Source organism: Ranitomeya variabilis, chromosome 2 (assembly GCF_051348905.1).
Source record: "Ranitomeya variabilis isolate aRanVar5 chromosome 2, aRanVar5.hap1, whole genome shotgun sequence".
Lineage (NCBI taxonomy): Eukaryota > Metazoa > Chordata > Amphibia > Anura > Dendrobatidae > Ranitomeya > Ranitomeya variabilis.
Genome location: NC_135233.1, coordinates 27,481,191 through 27,496,708, shown reverse-complemented (window position 1 = coordinate 27,496,708; position 15,518 = coordinate 27,481,191). Strand labels below are relative to the sequence as shown.

The 15,518-nt window shown below is 44.6% G+C and overlaps 1 protein-coding gene across 2 annotated transcripts in view; it reads right to left on the bottom strand.

Moving 5' to 3' along the window:
- The window catches only part of TMEM63A (transmembrane protein 63A), a 64,018-nt gene that overhangs the window by 15,481 nt on the left and 33,019 nt on the right, over nt 1-15,518 (bottom strand). For both annotated transcript variants that reach the window (XM_077282168.1, XM_077282169.1), the window contains exons 3-11: nt 15,211-15,290; nt 14,491-14,560; nt 13,389-13,426; nt 4,973-5,115; nt 4,246-4,297; nt 3,008-3,116; nt 2,327-2,397; nt 1,069-1,149; nt 261-384 (exon numbers count right to left, since the gene is read on the bottom strand). In XM_077282168.1, coding sequence (XP_077138283.1) covers nt 261-384; nt 1,069-1,149; nt 2,327-2,397; nt 3,008-3,116; nt 4,246-4,297; nt 4,973-5,115; nt 13,389-13,426; nt 14,491-14,560; nt 15,211-15,290 — 768 coding nt within the window. The remainder of the gene's footprint in view (nt 1-260; nt 385-1,068; nt 1,150-2,326; nt 2,398-3,007; nt 3,117-4,245; nt 4,298-4,972; nt 5,116-13,388; nt 13,427-14,490; nt 14,561-15,210; nt 15,291-15,518) is intronic.

Below are 15,518 nucleotides of genomic sequence, written 5' to 3'. Positions count from 1 at the left end.
TAAGCGTAAAATATCATACACATAAAATACACAAAAAAATAAAAATGACCATTACCAATACAGACCTCGCAGCGCAGGAGGTCACACAGCTTTCCTGGGCTTCTGACTTACCCAGATAAAAAGTTATTAAAAAGTTTTCATCAACTTTTAATTGTATCACTTATCCATACAATAGGTGATAACATGGAGTGACGAATTTATACACGTCCCCCATTTATCAGTGGTTTAATGGGACCCGACGGTGCACGATCTGCACCTACCCTCTCACAGCCACGAAATTCACAGCAGCAGAACTGTCCACATGGCTTGGGGTTAATAAGCACGCACTCCCCGGTTTTGTTGTGTAGTTTGATGTAATACGCCAAGATTTTATCAGCTTTTGTTCTAAGATAAATAGAAACAAAGATAAATATAAACAGAGGAACAAATAAAAAGCCAATACGAGCCGCACATCTTGCATAGTGTCCCACCAGAGCTACGGGGGTTACTGTGGGTGAGTATTTTAGCATTTGCCATTTCTTTGCTTTCGTAACTGTATTATCTGTCTTTTTCTGAGCTCCTCTCAGCTCAGCTATGACCTTTGACTGTTTGTTTTATTAAATCCAAATGTAATAAGTATTTTTACCTTAAAATACACGTATTTGGGGGGGGGGGGGGGGTATTGTCCTTAAAAGATGTACAACCCCTTTAATAGAGAAATCTTCATTTTCTGTGCAGCTATTATGAGACTGTTTCCCAATGCTGTCATTTGCTGCCACCTTGTGGCACTTTGTAAAACTACATCCACTGCCATTAAGAACCTAAGTCGTCAATCTTTCTGTCTATGACTCCAGAGGAATATTCCTTAGAACGTCGTCTGAAAACCACTTTTATTTTTTAAAAATGACAGTGGGTCCGGAGTGGTCCACTTTAGACAACATACTTTAGCCATAACACTCACTTTTACTAGCCAGTGAAGATTTATGCCCCCATGCTTTACACTGCTGCTCTGCTTATTAACGTTAGTTGATGTGCAGAATTCCTCAGCAATAAGGATTAACATAAATTACTACAAACTGGCCACATTACCTCTTGCTGGAAATTCGGAGAAGGTCGGAGACATCATAGCACAATTGTACGTCGACCACCCGGCATGCTGGATAGGCCTCACTGCAAGAGAAACAGCATGTAATCCTTTACCATATAATTAACCATAGAATTATAGGGGTTGTTCACTACTAGACAATTCTGTCTGATGGAAGTGTTCAGGCTGCAGCTGATCGGATGTCGGTGATAACTATCACATAACTGCTGCAACCAAAGTCATACGAGTACTGGGGCATACAGCGCCAAATTCCAAAATGGTGCTGGTCCAGTCTGGGGGCAAGTACGTTTATTTATTTTATCTAGGGCACTTTTATTATTTAACGTGATTCTTGTTAAATGCAAAATCTCTAATCACCACTTGGGGGAGCTGTATGAATGCAAATACAGTGAGCTCCCCCTAGTGGTGGCTATATAAATGCAAATACAGTGAGCTCCCCCTAGTGGTGGCTATATAAATGCAAATACAGTGAGCTCCCCCTAGTGGTGGCTATATAAATACAAATACAGTGAGCTCCCCCTAGTGGTGGCTATATAAATGCAAATACAGTGAGCTCCCCCTAGTGGTAGCTATATAAATGCAAATACAGTGAGCTCCCCCTAGTGGTGGCTATATAAATGCAAATACAGTGAGCTCCCCCTAGTGGTAGCTATATAAATGCAAATACAGTGAGCTCCCACTAGTGGTGGCTATATAAATGCAAATACAGTGAGCTCTCACTAGTGGTGGCTATATAAATGCAAATACGATGAGCTCCCCCTAATGGTGGCTATATAAATGTAAATATAGTGAGCTCCCCTTAGTGGTGGCTATATGAATGCAAATACAGTGAGCTCCCCCTAGTGGTGGCTATATAAATGCAAATACAGTGAGCTCCCCCTAGTGGTGGCTATATAAATGCAAATACATTGAGCTCCCCCTAGTGGTGGCTATATAAATGCAAATACAGTGAGCTCCCCCTAGTGGTGGCTATATAAATGCAAATACATTGAGCTCCCCCTAGTGGTGGCTATATAAATGCAAATACATTGAGCTCCCCCTAGTGGTGGCTATATAAATGCAAATACAGTGAGCTCCCCCTAGTGGTGGCTGTAGGGAATCAGACTTTTAAACATTAACATTATGGCTTTCCAGGAGATGTGGAGCTCAAAAATAGACCACAGCAACCCCTCATCCCCTCCATAAAAGATGAAGAATCAATTTAGAGCCAAAAATGGAGATGATGGACAGCCTCGCTCCTACCTGAAGTGCCTGCTGATCGTCTCCTTTTCAGCATTACGGGGCAGTCCTGTTATGAACAGTGTCTGTTTTACCTGTTGAATGGGGGGGAATAAAGGTTATTCCATCAATTTTTAATATGAAGAACCAGCACTAGGCTTTCCATTACGCACAAGAGGCCCATAGATGTATGAGGCAGCAATACCCATTTTTAAAGAAGTTTTCAACCCAAGTAGCCATTTCCTATTTTTACGCATGTATTTATAGCTAAAAGTTTTTTTGCATTTTTTTGGTTGCATTAAAAATTGTGCACAGTTTTCATGTTATAGCCTGTATGTCACACTGCCTATTGCTGGCTGCAGAATGAGTTAACTGAGAATCAATCAGCGAGCTCAGACAGCCCAGAAGAAGAGTCTCAAGCTATTACTTCTGAGCTGTTCTCAGCTTATTTAGAACCACAGACCACATCAAAGTTGATTGTGCTGGGAAATAAAAAGTCGGTAAAAGCAAAACTAACAAACTTTAAATGAAGTCAAGCTGCAAAAAAATATTTTTAGCCTCAAATATATGAAGTTAAGTTAAATATATAAAAAATATATTTCAGATGATCGCTGGTCGTCCCAGCAGAGGATTTTATCATAAACTTCCAATTGGTAAGATAATTATTTTTCTATAAAAGTCCTACAAAAACTTTTCTTTACTTACCTCATTCTCTTCCTTGTACTTTATGACGGATGTGTGATGTCGCATGAGGATGACAATTAGGATGAGATATATGACGCCTATGACCGTGTGGAGCCACAGAAGACTGTCCCTGCACATACAAACACATGACATTACAAGAGGCCCCGAAATACCCCTGTATGGGTCTCGACTTTATTTAAGTCACATTTAGCATTATCTTGGAAAGATTGCTGCATTTTGGTCTTTTTTCCCTGGGGCTGCCCATAGGGACATTATGTGCCCCCCCGAGACAGTAATTGGGGGTTCGCTGGTTTATAAAATAAACTAATTTCTATCCCAGTATGCGGCCTGCTCCTGAGCTCCCCCTAGTGGTGGCTGCAGGTGGACAGAATTTTGTCCTTTTACTGTACAGAAAGTTTTGAGACGCACACATTCTATTTTTCACAAAGTTTGCTTATTCGGTTATTTCAGTGGCAATTTGCTTTAACTCTAGATTGTAAAGTTATTCCTCATCATTAAAATGAACTTAATTCACACACACAACAAAAAAAAATAACTTTCTTCTTCTAGAAGAAAAAAGAAAAAAAAAATCACCAGTTAAATATAATTTCAGTGATTTTCTCGTTAGCTCAGGAGAAAGTGCTAACAAGGACAAGGCAGCTCATAGCACTCATAGGCAACATGTGCGGTCGGGCTTTACAGGCAATGTCTTACCTTATAAGACTGGCCCTAAATCAACCATTTAACAGATCAGCAAGAACTTTAAAGAAAGTTATTCAATTGCTGTGAAGAAAGAAGGCTTCCGGGCACTCAAAGTCCAGCAAGTGTCAGGAACGTCTCCTAAAAAAGGTTTGAGCTACGGTACCAGTTCAACACCAGTGCAGAGCTTGCTCAAGAGCGGCAGCAGGCAGGTGTCGGTGGATCACGGCGAAGGCTTTTGGGTCACAGAAACTTCATGGATTTGTCAATAAAAGTGTAAAAACGTCTGAAATGCTGAGAATTGTAGTTCACATATCATAGAAATATCCGAATAAAAGAGCGAAAAACACCGAAGAGGCAAAAAATGTGTGAAAAGCAAAATGTGTTTCAGTCTCCAAACCTTTGGCTACGATTGTATGTGTGTGCAGGGAGTATGGAGCTCGGGGCCAGATAATGACACCGACCCCCATATGTAAAATGGGTGGAAATGAAGAACGAAATAAAAGATGGACGATGCTTTATACAATGCAAAGCATACACAATTATCCGCCAATACTCACTGATGCTGTAAATTTGCTATTGTCGTCCTGCCAAAGCTGACGGGATCATCATCTGAAAAGAAAAAAAAAAAGGAAAACATCTTATACATATGAAATGCATATACACCGCTGTCAGAGATTGCAGTCACTCACAAAACAGAGCAAAGGGGTTTTTTCTTTTTTTTTTAAATTACGGTAGTTGTGGTCGTCTTAAAAATCACCTGGTACTCACCCTCCCCAGGTCCAAATGTCGTTCTCTGTAGGTAATTCAAATAATCATTCAAAACATTGTGTATACACATAACCTTACAGTTTTGGCCACATCCAGTGAGGAAAAGGCAGATTTGAGAAATGTTTTTAAGGTACGGGTTACAACAGCTATTCAGGTGATGTAACTCATATACATGGGGGCGAATTGTAGCTCTCTGTGGGTTAATCAAATAATCTCTATTCAAAACACTGCACACACACACCCTTACAGTTTTGGCAAATTCCAGTGAGGAAATGGTAGATTTGAGAGACGTTTTAAGCTGCAGGTTACAACAGCTATTCAGATGTGGTCACTGGTAGACATAGGGGAAGATTTGGCAAAGCTTCTTCATTATATTTCTGTAGTTAAAAGCTTTGAAAAGTCTCAAAATTTTTGTGCAAAGCAAGGTTCAATCGGGATCTAATTGTGGCTCACTATGGGTTAATCAATTAATCCTTCTTTAAATTAACGTGAAAAAGGAAAAAATTAAGTAGTCACCAAGTAAAGTCCCAGAGAGGTTCACCGGCAATATGACCGCAACCGAGAGGACACTGGCGACCACCAGGAAGAAGATGATGTGCCGCTGGAAGGAGAGGTAGTGACAGGCATCTTCTCCACATTTCTCATAGATGTCTTCATCGCTAGGAGGGAGAAAATGGAACAGTAAGCAGAAGTCCGCAGTGTCAGGGAGATTCTATAGATCTCCAATAGTGGGATGCAAGTACCTGGATAAGGATGAAGTGATTAAGCAGAGTCAGCATGGGCTTGTAACTTATAAGTCATGTCAGACTAACTTAATTTCCTTCTATGATGGAATCACTGACTGGGTGGATCAGGGAAATGCTGTAGATATAGTTTATCTTGACTTCAGCAAAGCATTTGACAAAGTATCTCACACCATCCTTATTGAAAAAATGACTAAGTATGGAATGGACAAGGCAACTGTTAGGTGGATTCATAACTGGCTTAGTGATCGGACCCAAAGAGTGGTCATAAATGGCTGCACATCCAGTTGGAAGAATGTCTCAAGTGGGGTACCACAGGGCTCTGTCCTGGGCCCTGTATTGTTCAACATCTTTATCAATGATTTAGATGAAGGAATTGAGGGTACACCGATTAAATTTACTGATGACACAAAGCTAGGAGGGATAGCTAATACTAGAGAAGAGAGAGAGAGAGGATTCAAAAAGATATAAATAAACTGGAGCAGTGGGCAGCAACTAACAGAATGGGTTTTAACAAAGAAAAATGCAAAGTCCTACATCTGGGCCATAAAAATGAAAAAAGCATATACAGAATGGGAGGAATAGGGCTAAGCAACAGCACATGTGAAACAGATCTGGGTATACTAATAGATCACAGACTGAACATGAGTCAACAGTGTGATGCAGCAGCAAAAAAGGCAAATGCAATTCTGGGATGTATTAACAGAAGCATACAGTCTAGATCACACAAAGTCATTATTGCCCTCTACTCCTCTTTGGTCAGACCTCATCTGGAATACTGTGTCCAGTTTTGGGCACCACATTTTAAAAGTGACATCAACAAACTGGAGCAAGTTCAGAGAAGAGCGGCCAGAATGGTGATCGGTCTGCAAACCATGTCCTATGAGGAACATTTACAGGATTTGGGAATGTTTAGATTGCAAAAAAGAAGACTGAGAGGAGACTTAATAGCTGTCTACAAATATCTCCAGGGCTGTCACAGTGTAGGAGGATCATCTTTATTCTCATTTGCACAAGGAAAGACTAGAAGCAATGGGATGAAACTGAATGGGAGAAGATACAGATTAGATATTAGAAAAAACTTTTTGACAGTGAGGGTGATCAATGAGTGGAACAGGCGGCCAAGAGAGGTGGTGAGTTCTCCATCAATGGAAGTCTTCACACAGAGGCTGGACAGACATCTGTCTGGGATGATTTAGTGAATCCTGCATTGAGCGGGGGGTTGGACATGATAACCCAGGAGGTCCCTTCCAACTCTAACATTCTATAATTGTAAGCAGAACGTCTGAGTATGTGACTTTACTGTCCGTTATTAGCTGCAAGTCTCTGAACCATAAATATTTGCATTTTTTTATGTTGAACTTAGAACATGTGCCTCTTAGATATTGTTGCGGTGGTTGATTGGTGGAGGCCTCTAATTGGGCTCGCTATGTATTTCTATGTAACACACCCTCAGATTGTATTTGGACAGTATATTACATCAGTATACGGGGGGAAAAAAGAAAGAAAGAATAAAAAGGAACAAAAAATGAAGAAAAAGAAAAGATAAACGAAAGAAGAAAAAATAAAAAGAAAAAAATAGTGAAGAAAATAAAAAAGGAATAAGGAAAACTAAAGGAGATAGATATTATATATATACAGGGCAGTTTCTAGCCCAAAAATGACACAGGGCGAGAGTAGGAAATTTCTCCCCCCCCCCCCCCCCCCCCGGCACCGAAAATAATAAACATTATTTTTGTGGGCTTGAGTAATAAATAGAGAGCAGGCTTGTATCTTCCCTTTTTTTAATAAATTATAATTTGCCTTTAACTTATATAGAACTTGGGGAAAAGGGACAAGTATGCTAATTATTAACGGTGAGAACAAAGTTGTAGGTAAATAATATCTATTAATTATTTTGGAAACAGATCCTAAAAATTGTAGGTTGCAGATTTATGAGAAACTGACTCTTCTAGATTTAGCCGCTGCAAAAGCATTAATAGCTTCCGAATAATTCAGCTTTTCTGCCAGTTCATTTTCTAATTCCAGGTCACATTTACTAATCTCTTCTAAAAGGAGATTGGCGAGACTTTCCCCAGATGTATCAGTAGCAGGACGATAGCCAATAAAATGTTCCTTTATTGCTACGTGATCATCATCTATATCAACAAATCTTAAGGTGTATGACAACTGTTCAGTGTGACCTGCATCTTGTGTGCAGTCCAACATTATTGAAAAATACTTAGATCTTTTGGCTTTTTCTAGAATACATTTCTTCACCTGAGAGGCCATCAAGCAGATAATTTCATTTTGAATTAAATTTCCACAGTAATGTGTATGGATTTCCTGGGAAGTAATTCGTTTTAAATGATCTCTCATTACTGGTTCAAATTTTCCAAGAAGCTCTATAAGCCCAAGGAAATGTCCATTATTTGGTGTAAACAATGTATTTGACGATCCTCGAAAAGCTAAATTATTGGTTGCCAGGTATACAGTTACTGCCATAACTCTTTCCAACACTTCTCGCCTGGGTGAGGATGCCACCAGACTGCCAAAGATGAGGTAAGTCAGCTGGGCCCCCTCCCGGGTTTCATGCTGTGGGGCATGCCAAATCAGCATGCCCCAAGGGTGGTTGGGGGGGGGGCAGGTGTGGGGGTCCCCATCCAAAAAAAAAGGCTAGCCCAACCCATCCCATCCCTCAGACCCCCTCACCTGTTCAGTGTGTCAGTGCCCTCTGCCCTCTGAGTCTGAGCGCGCTCAGACTGCTAAATGGGGCTGCTGGGAAGGGAAGGACTAATCCATAGGCAGGGGGTGGGCATTTTTGCTATACTGCTACCACTGTCAGACTAGACTGCAGCCTGTCCTGTCCAGCATTGAAATTGGCAACAGCCAGGCAGCCTAGTCTGACAGTGATAGTGTGTGTGCTTAGCTCTTTGATCACTGTCTCAGGGAGCGCCCGTGCTCAGCCGAGAGCGCGGCGCCCCTGCTATCAGTGTGGGAGTGGCCGAGCTGCCTCATCCTGGCTGTTCATTCTCGCTGTTCATCCAGCGCGGAGCGGAGGTGAGTCATACCTCCCAACTTTTGAAGATGGGAAAGAGGGACAAAGTTTGCGGCGCGCTTTGCGCGCCGCGGCAAATTTTAGGCCACGCCTCTGACCACACCCATTCATAATTAGTCACACCCATATCCACATCCCAACCACACCCATTTAGCACTGCCGATCACACTGTTTCATATACAATAATTATAAACAAAAAAATATGGCCACACAGTGCCCCATACTGTATAATGGCCACACATGATGCTCCATACTGTATAATGAACACACATGACGCTCCATACTGTATAATGGCCACACATGATGCTCCATACTGTATAATGAACACACATGATGCTCCATACTGTATGACCGCACATGATGCTCCATACTGTATAATGACCGCACATGATGCTCCATACTGTATAATGACCCCACATGATGCTCCATACTGTATAATGGCCGCACATGATGCTCCATACTGTATAATGAACACACATGATGCTCCATACTGTATGACCGCAAATGATGCTCCATACTGTATAATGACCGCACATGATGCTCCAGACTGTATAATGACCGCACATGATGCTCCATACTGTATAATGACCCCACATGATGCTCCATACTGTATAATGACCGCACATGATGCTCCATACTGTATAATGACCGCACATGATGCTCCATACTGTATGACCGCAAATGATGCTCCATACTGTATAATGACCGCACATGATGCTCCAGACTGTATAATGACCGCACATGATGCTCCAGACTGTATAATGACCGCACATGATGCTCCAGACTGTATAATGACCGCACATGATGCTCCAGACTGTATAATGACCGCACATGATGCTCCAGACTGTATAATGACCGCACATGATGCTCCAGACTGTATAATGACCGCACATGATGCTCCATACTGTATAATGGCCGCACATGATGCTCCATACTGTATAATGGCCACACATGATGCTCCATACTGTATAATGGCCGCACATGATGCTCCATACTGTATAATGGCCACACATGATGCTCCATACTGTATAATGACCGCACATGATGCTCCATACTGTATAATGACCGCACATGATGCTCCATACTGTACAATGACCGCACATGATGCTCCATATTGTATAATGACCGCACATGATGCTCCATACTGTATAATGACCGCACATGATGCTCCATACTGTATAATGGCCACACATAATGCTCCATACTGTATAATGACCGCACATGATGCTCCATACTGTATAATGACCGCACATGATGCTCCATATTGTATAATGACCACACATGATGCTCCATACTGTATAATGACATACAGGCACGCAGCTCACACACAGGCACGCAGCTCACACGCACGCAGCTCACAAACACATGCAGCTTTGACACAAATGCATCACACACGCAGCCATCACACACACACGCAGCCATCACACACACACACACGCAGCCATCACACACACACACACGCAGCCATCACACACACACACGCAGCCATCACACACACACACACACGCAGCCATCACACACACATGCAGCCATCACACACACACGCAGACATCACACACGCAGCCATCACACACACACACACACGCAGCCATCACACACACACGCAGCCATCACACACACGCAGCCATCACACACACACAGCCATCACACACACACAGCCATCACACACACACAGCCATCACACACACACAGCCATCACACACACACAGCCATCACACACACGCAGCCATCACACACACACAGCCATCACACACACACGCAGCCATCACACACACGCAGCCATCACACACACGCAGCCATCACACACACGCAGCCATCACACACACGCAGCCATCACACACACACACGCAGCCATCACACACACACGCAGCCATCACACACACAGCCATCACACACACACACGCAGCCATCACACACACACACACACGCGCAGCCATCACACATGCAGCCATCACACACACACGCAGCCATCACACACACACACGCAGCCATCACACACACACACGCAGCCATCACACACACACGCAGCCATCACACACACACACGCAGCCATCACACACACACACACGCAGCCATCACACACACACACACGCAGCCATCACACACACACAGCCATCACACACACACACGCAGCCATCACACACACGCAGCCATCACACACACACACACGCAGCCATCACACACACACAGCCATCACACACACACACCCAGCCATCACACACACACACACGCAGCCATCACACACATCACACACACACAATCTCCTCTGTGATGCAGGGGCGGCTGATGTCCATGTGCAGCTCTCTGCTGAAGTCTTCAGTCTCCTGCTCACAGCTCTGCACTATCCCGGCACCTCCCCCGTCTCTCCTTCTCTGCCGGGATAGCAGCTAAGAGCAGAAGCCGGAGCTCCGTGCACACACAGCCAGAGGTAGTGAATCGCTGACCTTTCTTCTTGATTGCTGCAGGCTCTCTCCTTCAGCGTGGCAGCGCCGCACAGGGGGCGGGAGGGGGGGGGGGGTGTTGCGCGGGCGGTCAGGAGGCAGCTTTTATATAAAAAAAAAAAAAAACAGGCTCTCTCTACGTCCCGGAAGTGGGCGGGGCTTCACCGGCGGCCGCAAATTCGGGATTTTAAATGCCCGAAGCGGGACAGCGGGACCCCGGTGCCAAAGCGGGACTGTCCCGCTGAAATCGGGACGGTTGGGAGGTATGGGTGAGTGGCGGCGCCGAGGTGGCCGCAACCATTATGTGCGGTGCGGGGGGGGGGGCGCGGCGACGCGAGGCGATGATCTGACCGCTCAGCTGTCAGATTTGCAGCTGAGTTCGGGCAGGGCGCGCCCGCGCTCAGCACTGAGCGCGGCATCCGCGCCCCTGACAGCCCTTAAACAGCAGCAGCAGCGGGCAGGGGACCACCGGGGCCCGAGGCCTCTCCTGCGCCCCCCGGCCCCACGGCGCCCCGTGTGGCCGCCCTGCCCGCCCTGTTGAAGAAACGGCCCTGGCCACATAGTATATTGCCCAGCCACGTAGTATATTGCCCAGTCACGTAGTATATTGCCCAGTCACGTAGTATATTGCCCATTGATGTAGTACATTGCCCAGCAACGTAGTATATTGCCCAGTCACGAAGTAGATTGCCCAGCCACGTAGTAGATTGCCCAGCCACGTAGTATATTGCCCAGCCACGTAGTATATTGCCCAGCCACGTAGTACATTGCCCAGCCACGTAGTACATTGCCCAGCCACGTAGTACATTGCCCAGCCACGTAGTACATTGCCCAGCCACGTAGATTGCCCAGCGACGTAGTATATTGCCCAGCGACGTAGTATATTGCCCAGCGACGTAGTACATTGCCCAGTTACGTAGTATATTGCCCAGCCACGTAGTATATTGCCCAGCCACGTAGTAGATTGCCCAGCCACGTACGTAGTATATTGCCCAGCCACGTACGTAGTATATTGCCCAGCCACGTAGTAGATTGCCCAGCCACGTAGTATATTGCCCAGCCACGTAGTATATTGCCCAGCCACGTAGTAGATTGCCCAGCCACGTACGTAGTATATTGCCCAGCCACGTACGTAGTATATTGCCCAGTCACGAAGAAGATTGCCCAGCCACGTAGTATATTGCCCAGCCACGTAGTATATTGCCCAGCCATGTAGTATATTGCCCAGTGACGTAGTATACAGCACAGAGCCACGCAGTATATTGCCCAGCCACGTAGTATATTGCCCAGTGACGTAGTATATTGCCCAGCCATGTAGTATATTGCCCAGTGACGTAGTATATTGCCCAGTCACGTAGTATATTGCCCAGCCACGTAGTATATTGCCCAGCCACGTAGTAGATTGCCCAGCCACGTAGTAGATTGCCCAGCCACGTAGTATATTGCCCAGCCACGTACGTAGTATATTGCCCAGCCACGTAGTATATTGCCCAGCCATGTAGTATATTGCTCAGCCACGTACGTAGTATATTGCTCAGCCACGTAGTATATTGCCCAGCCACGTAGTATATTGCCCAGCCACGTAGTATATTGCCCAGCCACGTACGTAGTATATTGCCCAGCCACGTAGTATATTGCTCAGCCATGTAGTATATTGCACAGCAACGGAGTATACAGCACAGAGCCACGTAGTATACAGACTTAAAATAAAAAATAAACATATACTCACCCTCCGAAGACCCGTTGAAGTCCTGGCCCTGTGTGCGGTGCACGTGGCAGCTTCCGGTCCCAGGGTTGGTATGAGCGCAGGACCTGTGATGACGTCGCAGTCACATGACCGTGACATCATGGCAGGTCCTTGTCACATACCATCCTTGGGAGCGGAACCTGCCGATTGCATGGAGCGGTCACCGAAGCGTCGCGAGGAGTGGGAAAGGCGGCGGATGGTGAGTATAGCAGGTTTTGTTGTTTTTTTTAATTATTTTTAACATGACATTTTTTCTATTGATGCTGCATAGACAGCATCAATAGTAAATAGTTGGGGACACACAGGGTTAATAACAGCGGTAATGGAGTGCGTTACACCGCGGCCAGTTATCGCTGCCATTAACCCTGTGTGAGCGGTGACTGGAGGGGATTATGGAGCGGACGCCGGGCACTGACTGCAGGGGAGTAGGGGAGGGACTAATCGGACTGTGGCCGTCACTGATTGGTCGCGGCAGCCATGACAGGCAGCTGACGAGACCAATCAGCGACACGGGATTTCCGTGACGGAAGTTGAGGACAGAAAGACGGAAATACCCCTTACACAATTATATATATAGATTTCAAGATTCTTTTTTATTTATGGCTGTCATATAAAGAAATAATTTTATAATTTAAAAAATGATTTTAATAATATTATATTTCACCTTTAATGATATCAGTCACAGGTCAGAAGGAAATATCACCATTTGAGCAATTATCCCGACTATGGGAAGTCTCAATAGCTTAGTTTGCAGTTATCAGGTCCTCCTGCCTCATCCTATAGCAGCGGCCAATATCTGCTGTGCTGGGATAGAACTGTACAGAGTGCACCCGGGCCCCCCAAGCCCCCTCTGCCAGATGACACCAGTAAGTGGGAGGCTCTATTACAGATTTTGCATTGCAGCTCAGCTACCCCTCCGGTGCTCGGAGCTCAGGACACACAGGTCACTTTATCATGTACTTACCGCATCTGAAATGCAGATGATATCCAAGAGCAAAACCCCTGCAAAGAGAGAATAAAAAAGGCCGTAAGTAAAATGCCGGAAAGGACAAGTCAGGGACATCAATAAGATGTATTCATGACTGAAGGAATTTTATTTTTTAATTTCATAACAAGAACCACAGCAAAATCTGTGGGGGAGCAACAACGGAGCACCAGGTCACAGAGGCAAGAGCCGGCTGCTGCAGCTAACACCTGTGCCCGCTGCTAAAGAGAAATTAATATTCACTGCTCTCCACACCCATGGGAGTGGAAAGAAGTGAATATTCATTTCTCTTTAATAGCGGACGTGCTGTTAGCCGCAGAAATCGGCTTCCTGCAGCTGCTGGGCTCTGAAGTGTGCCCGCTACTTAACGGAATGAACATTTACTGCTCTCCTCTCCCATGGGCGTGGAGAGCAAGGAATATCTATTCCCTTTAGTAGAAGGCACATGTGATCGCCCGGCCACTGAGGTTACTGTGCCCGCAGGTAGCCTTTATACGAATGCCAGGATGAGGAATACATAAGATATAAAACAATACCCTGTCAAACAGAACCTGACTCCAGATCAGAAGCTGCTCCCTTGAGCACTTTGTTATTGTTTTTTTTCCAAATTCTTCATACGAGTCCATAGATAGGAGCATTTCAATTTGGTGCTGAGTTTTAGGGACTTTAGAAGTGGGCGAGGTTCACATGAACCTCAGGGGCGGGTCTTTAGGATGCTCTGTATAATTACCCTTTGAGCCACACCCCTTTGGAAAAAAAACAATAAAATTTTAACTAAATGAAAAAAGGTTTATATTTCTGGAACCGTATGAGAAGACTAAAAAAGTAAATAAATACTCAGGGAAGGCGCTGGAATAAAATAAAAAAAATGACCAGGTAATATAAGTGCTGTTCTTTATTGATCGCTAAAGATATACTTCAGGGGCTGAAAGTGGCGGGACATATTCTGACACCGAGACACCTTGTCCCAGCCTTGTTTCCGCCCCTGGGTATGTTCCGATTCACTTACAGCAAGCAGAGGATTTTACAATCACACAGAACTAAGTCACCCAACGTGTAGTGGTACAGACCCTCCACATACCCGGTCCCTCTCTAGCGCCTCATTAAAGGAGGATGATGAGGACAATCTCTGGTATGTTCTCTGTGGCACGCTGCAAGGTAAAAAGCAAAATGGTGTCACATGCGACGAAGATTAGTAATTATCTGGAAAAATCATGAAGGCAGAAATCAAACAGTCCAGACAAAGAGCCCATACAGAAACATGGCCAATTTCCGAACGGGACAAGCTTCTGTCTATCCTCCTACTTGTCACGCACCCTCCCTGTCTGCTAAGTACTGGCGATCAGGGGAGAAGTCCTACCACGTAGTGGACCACCATGCAGAGACCTGGCTGTGAGGAGAGCGACTGAGCACGTGCGACCACCAGCACTCCGCTCAGTAGGTGGACGTGCACAGTGCTTTACATTATGAACACCAGGTGGCGCCATACTATAACACTTCACTATAATTGTCATCAGGAAAATAGCATTTTCATGATCTATATAGCAAATCTAATATTTAAAGGGATACGGTCAGTAAAAGAAAAACATCATATGGAAGTAACTCTACAGCTGTATAGGAGCCTGATATATTTATTTTAGTATTTTAGAGCTCCCTTGTGCCAGCCATAAGAAATTTTGAAAAATACTATATGCAAATTGGTCTGTACGTGCATTTTTTTTTTAGATTATTACCCTTTTTCTCCCATGATCAGCACCCTGGAATTAACGTACCTGTAAACCAAATAGTGATCATACCATACCTTCCACTGTCGTACACAAGAGCCACCCGTCCATAATCCCAGAAATTCTTCCGAATGAGGGAGAAAATCAGCAACAGCAGCTGGGAAAAAAATAAATAAATAAAATTTAAAAAAATTATATATATATATATACATATATATATATATATATATATAATATCTGGTGGATCTTATGGTATTTAACCCCTCCACTCCCAAAGATAATGACATCAATGGGGGGAGGGGGAAAGGCAGGATCGGAGAATCAGATGACCGGTGGCCAAGGATTGCTAGGTGGACCGTTCACAGTCAGCCCCATAAGAGAGAAG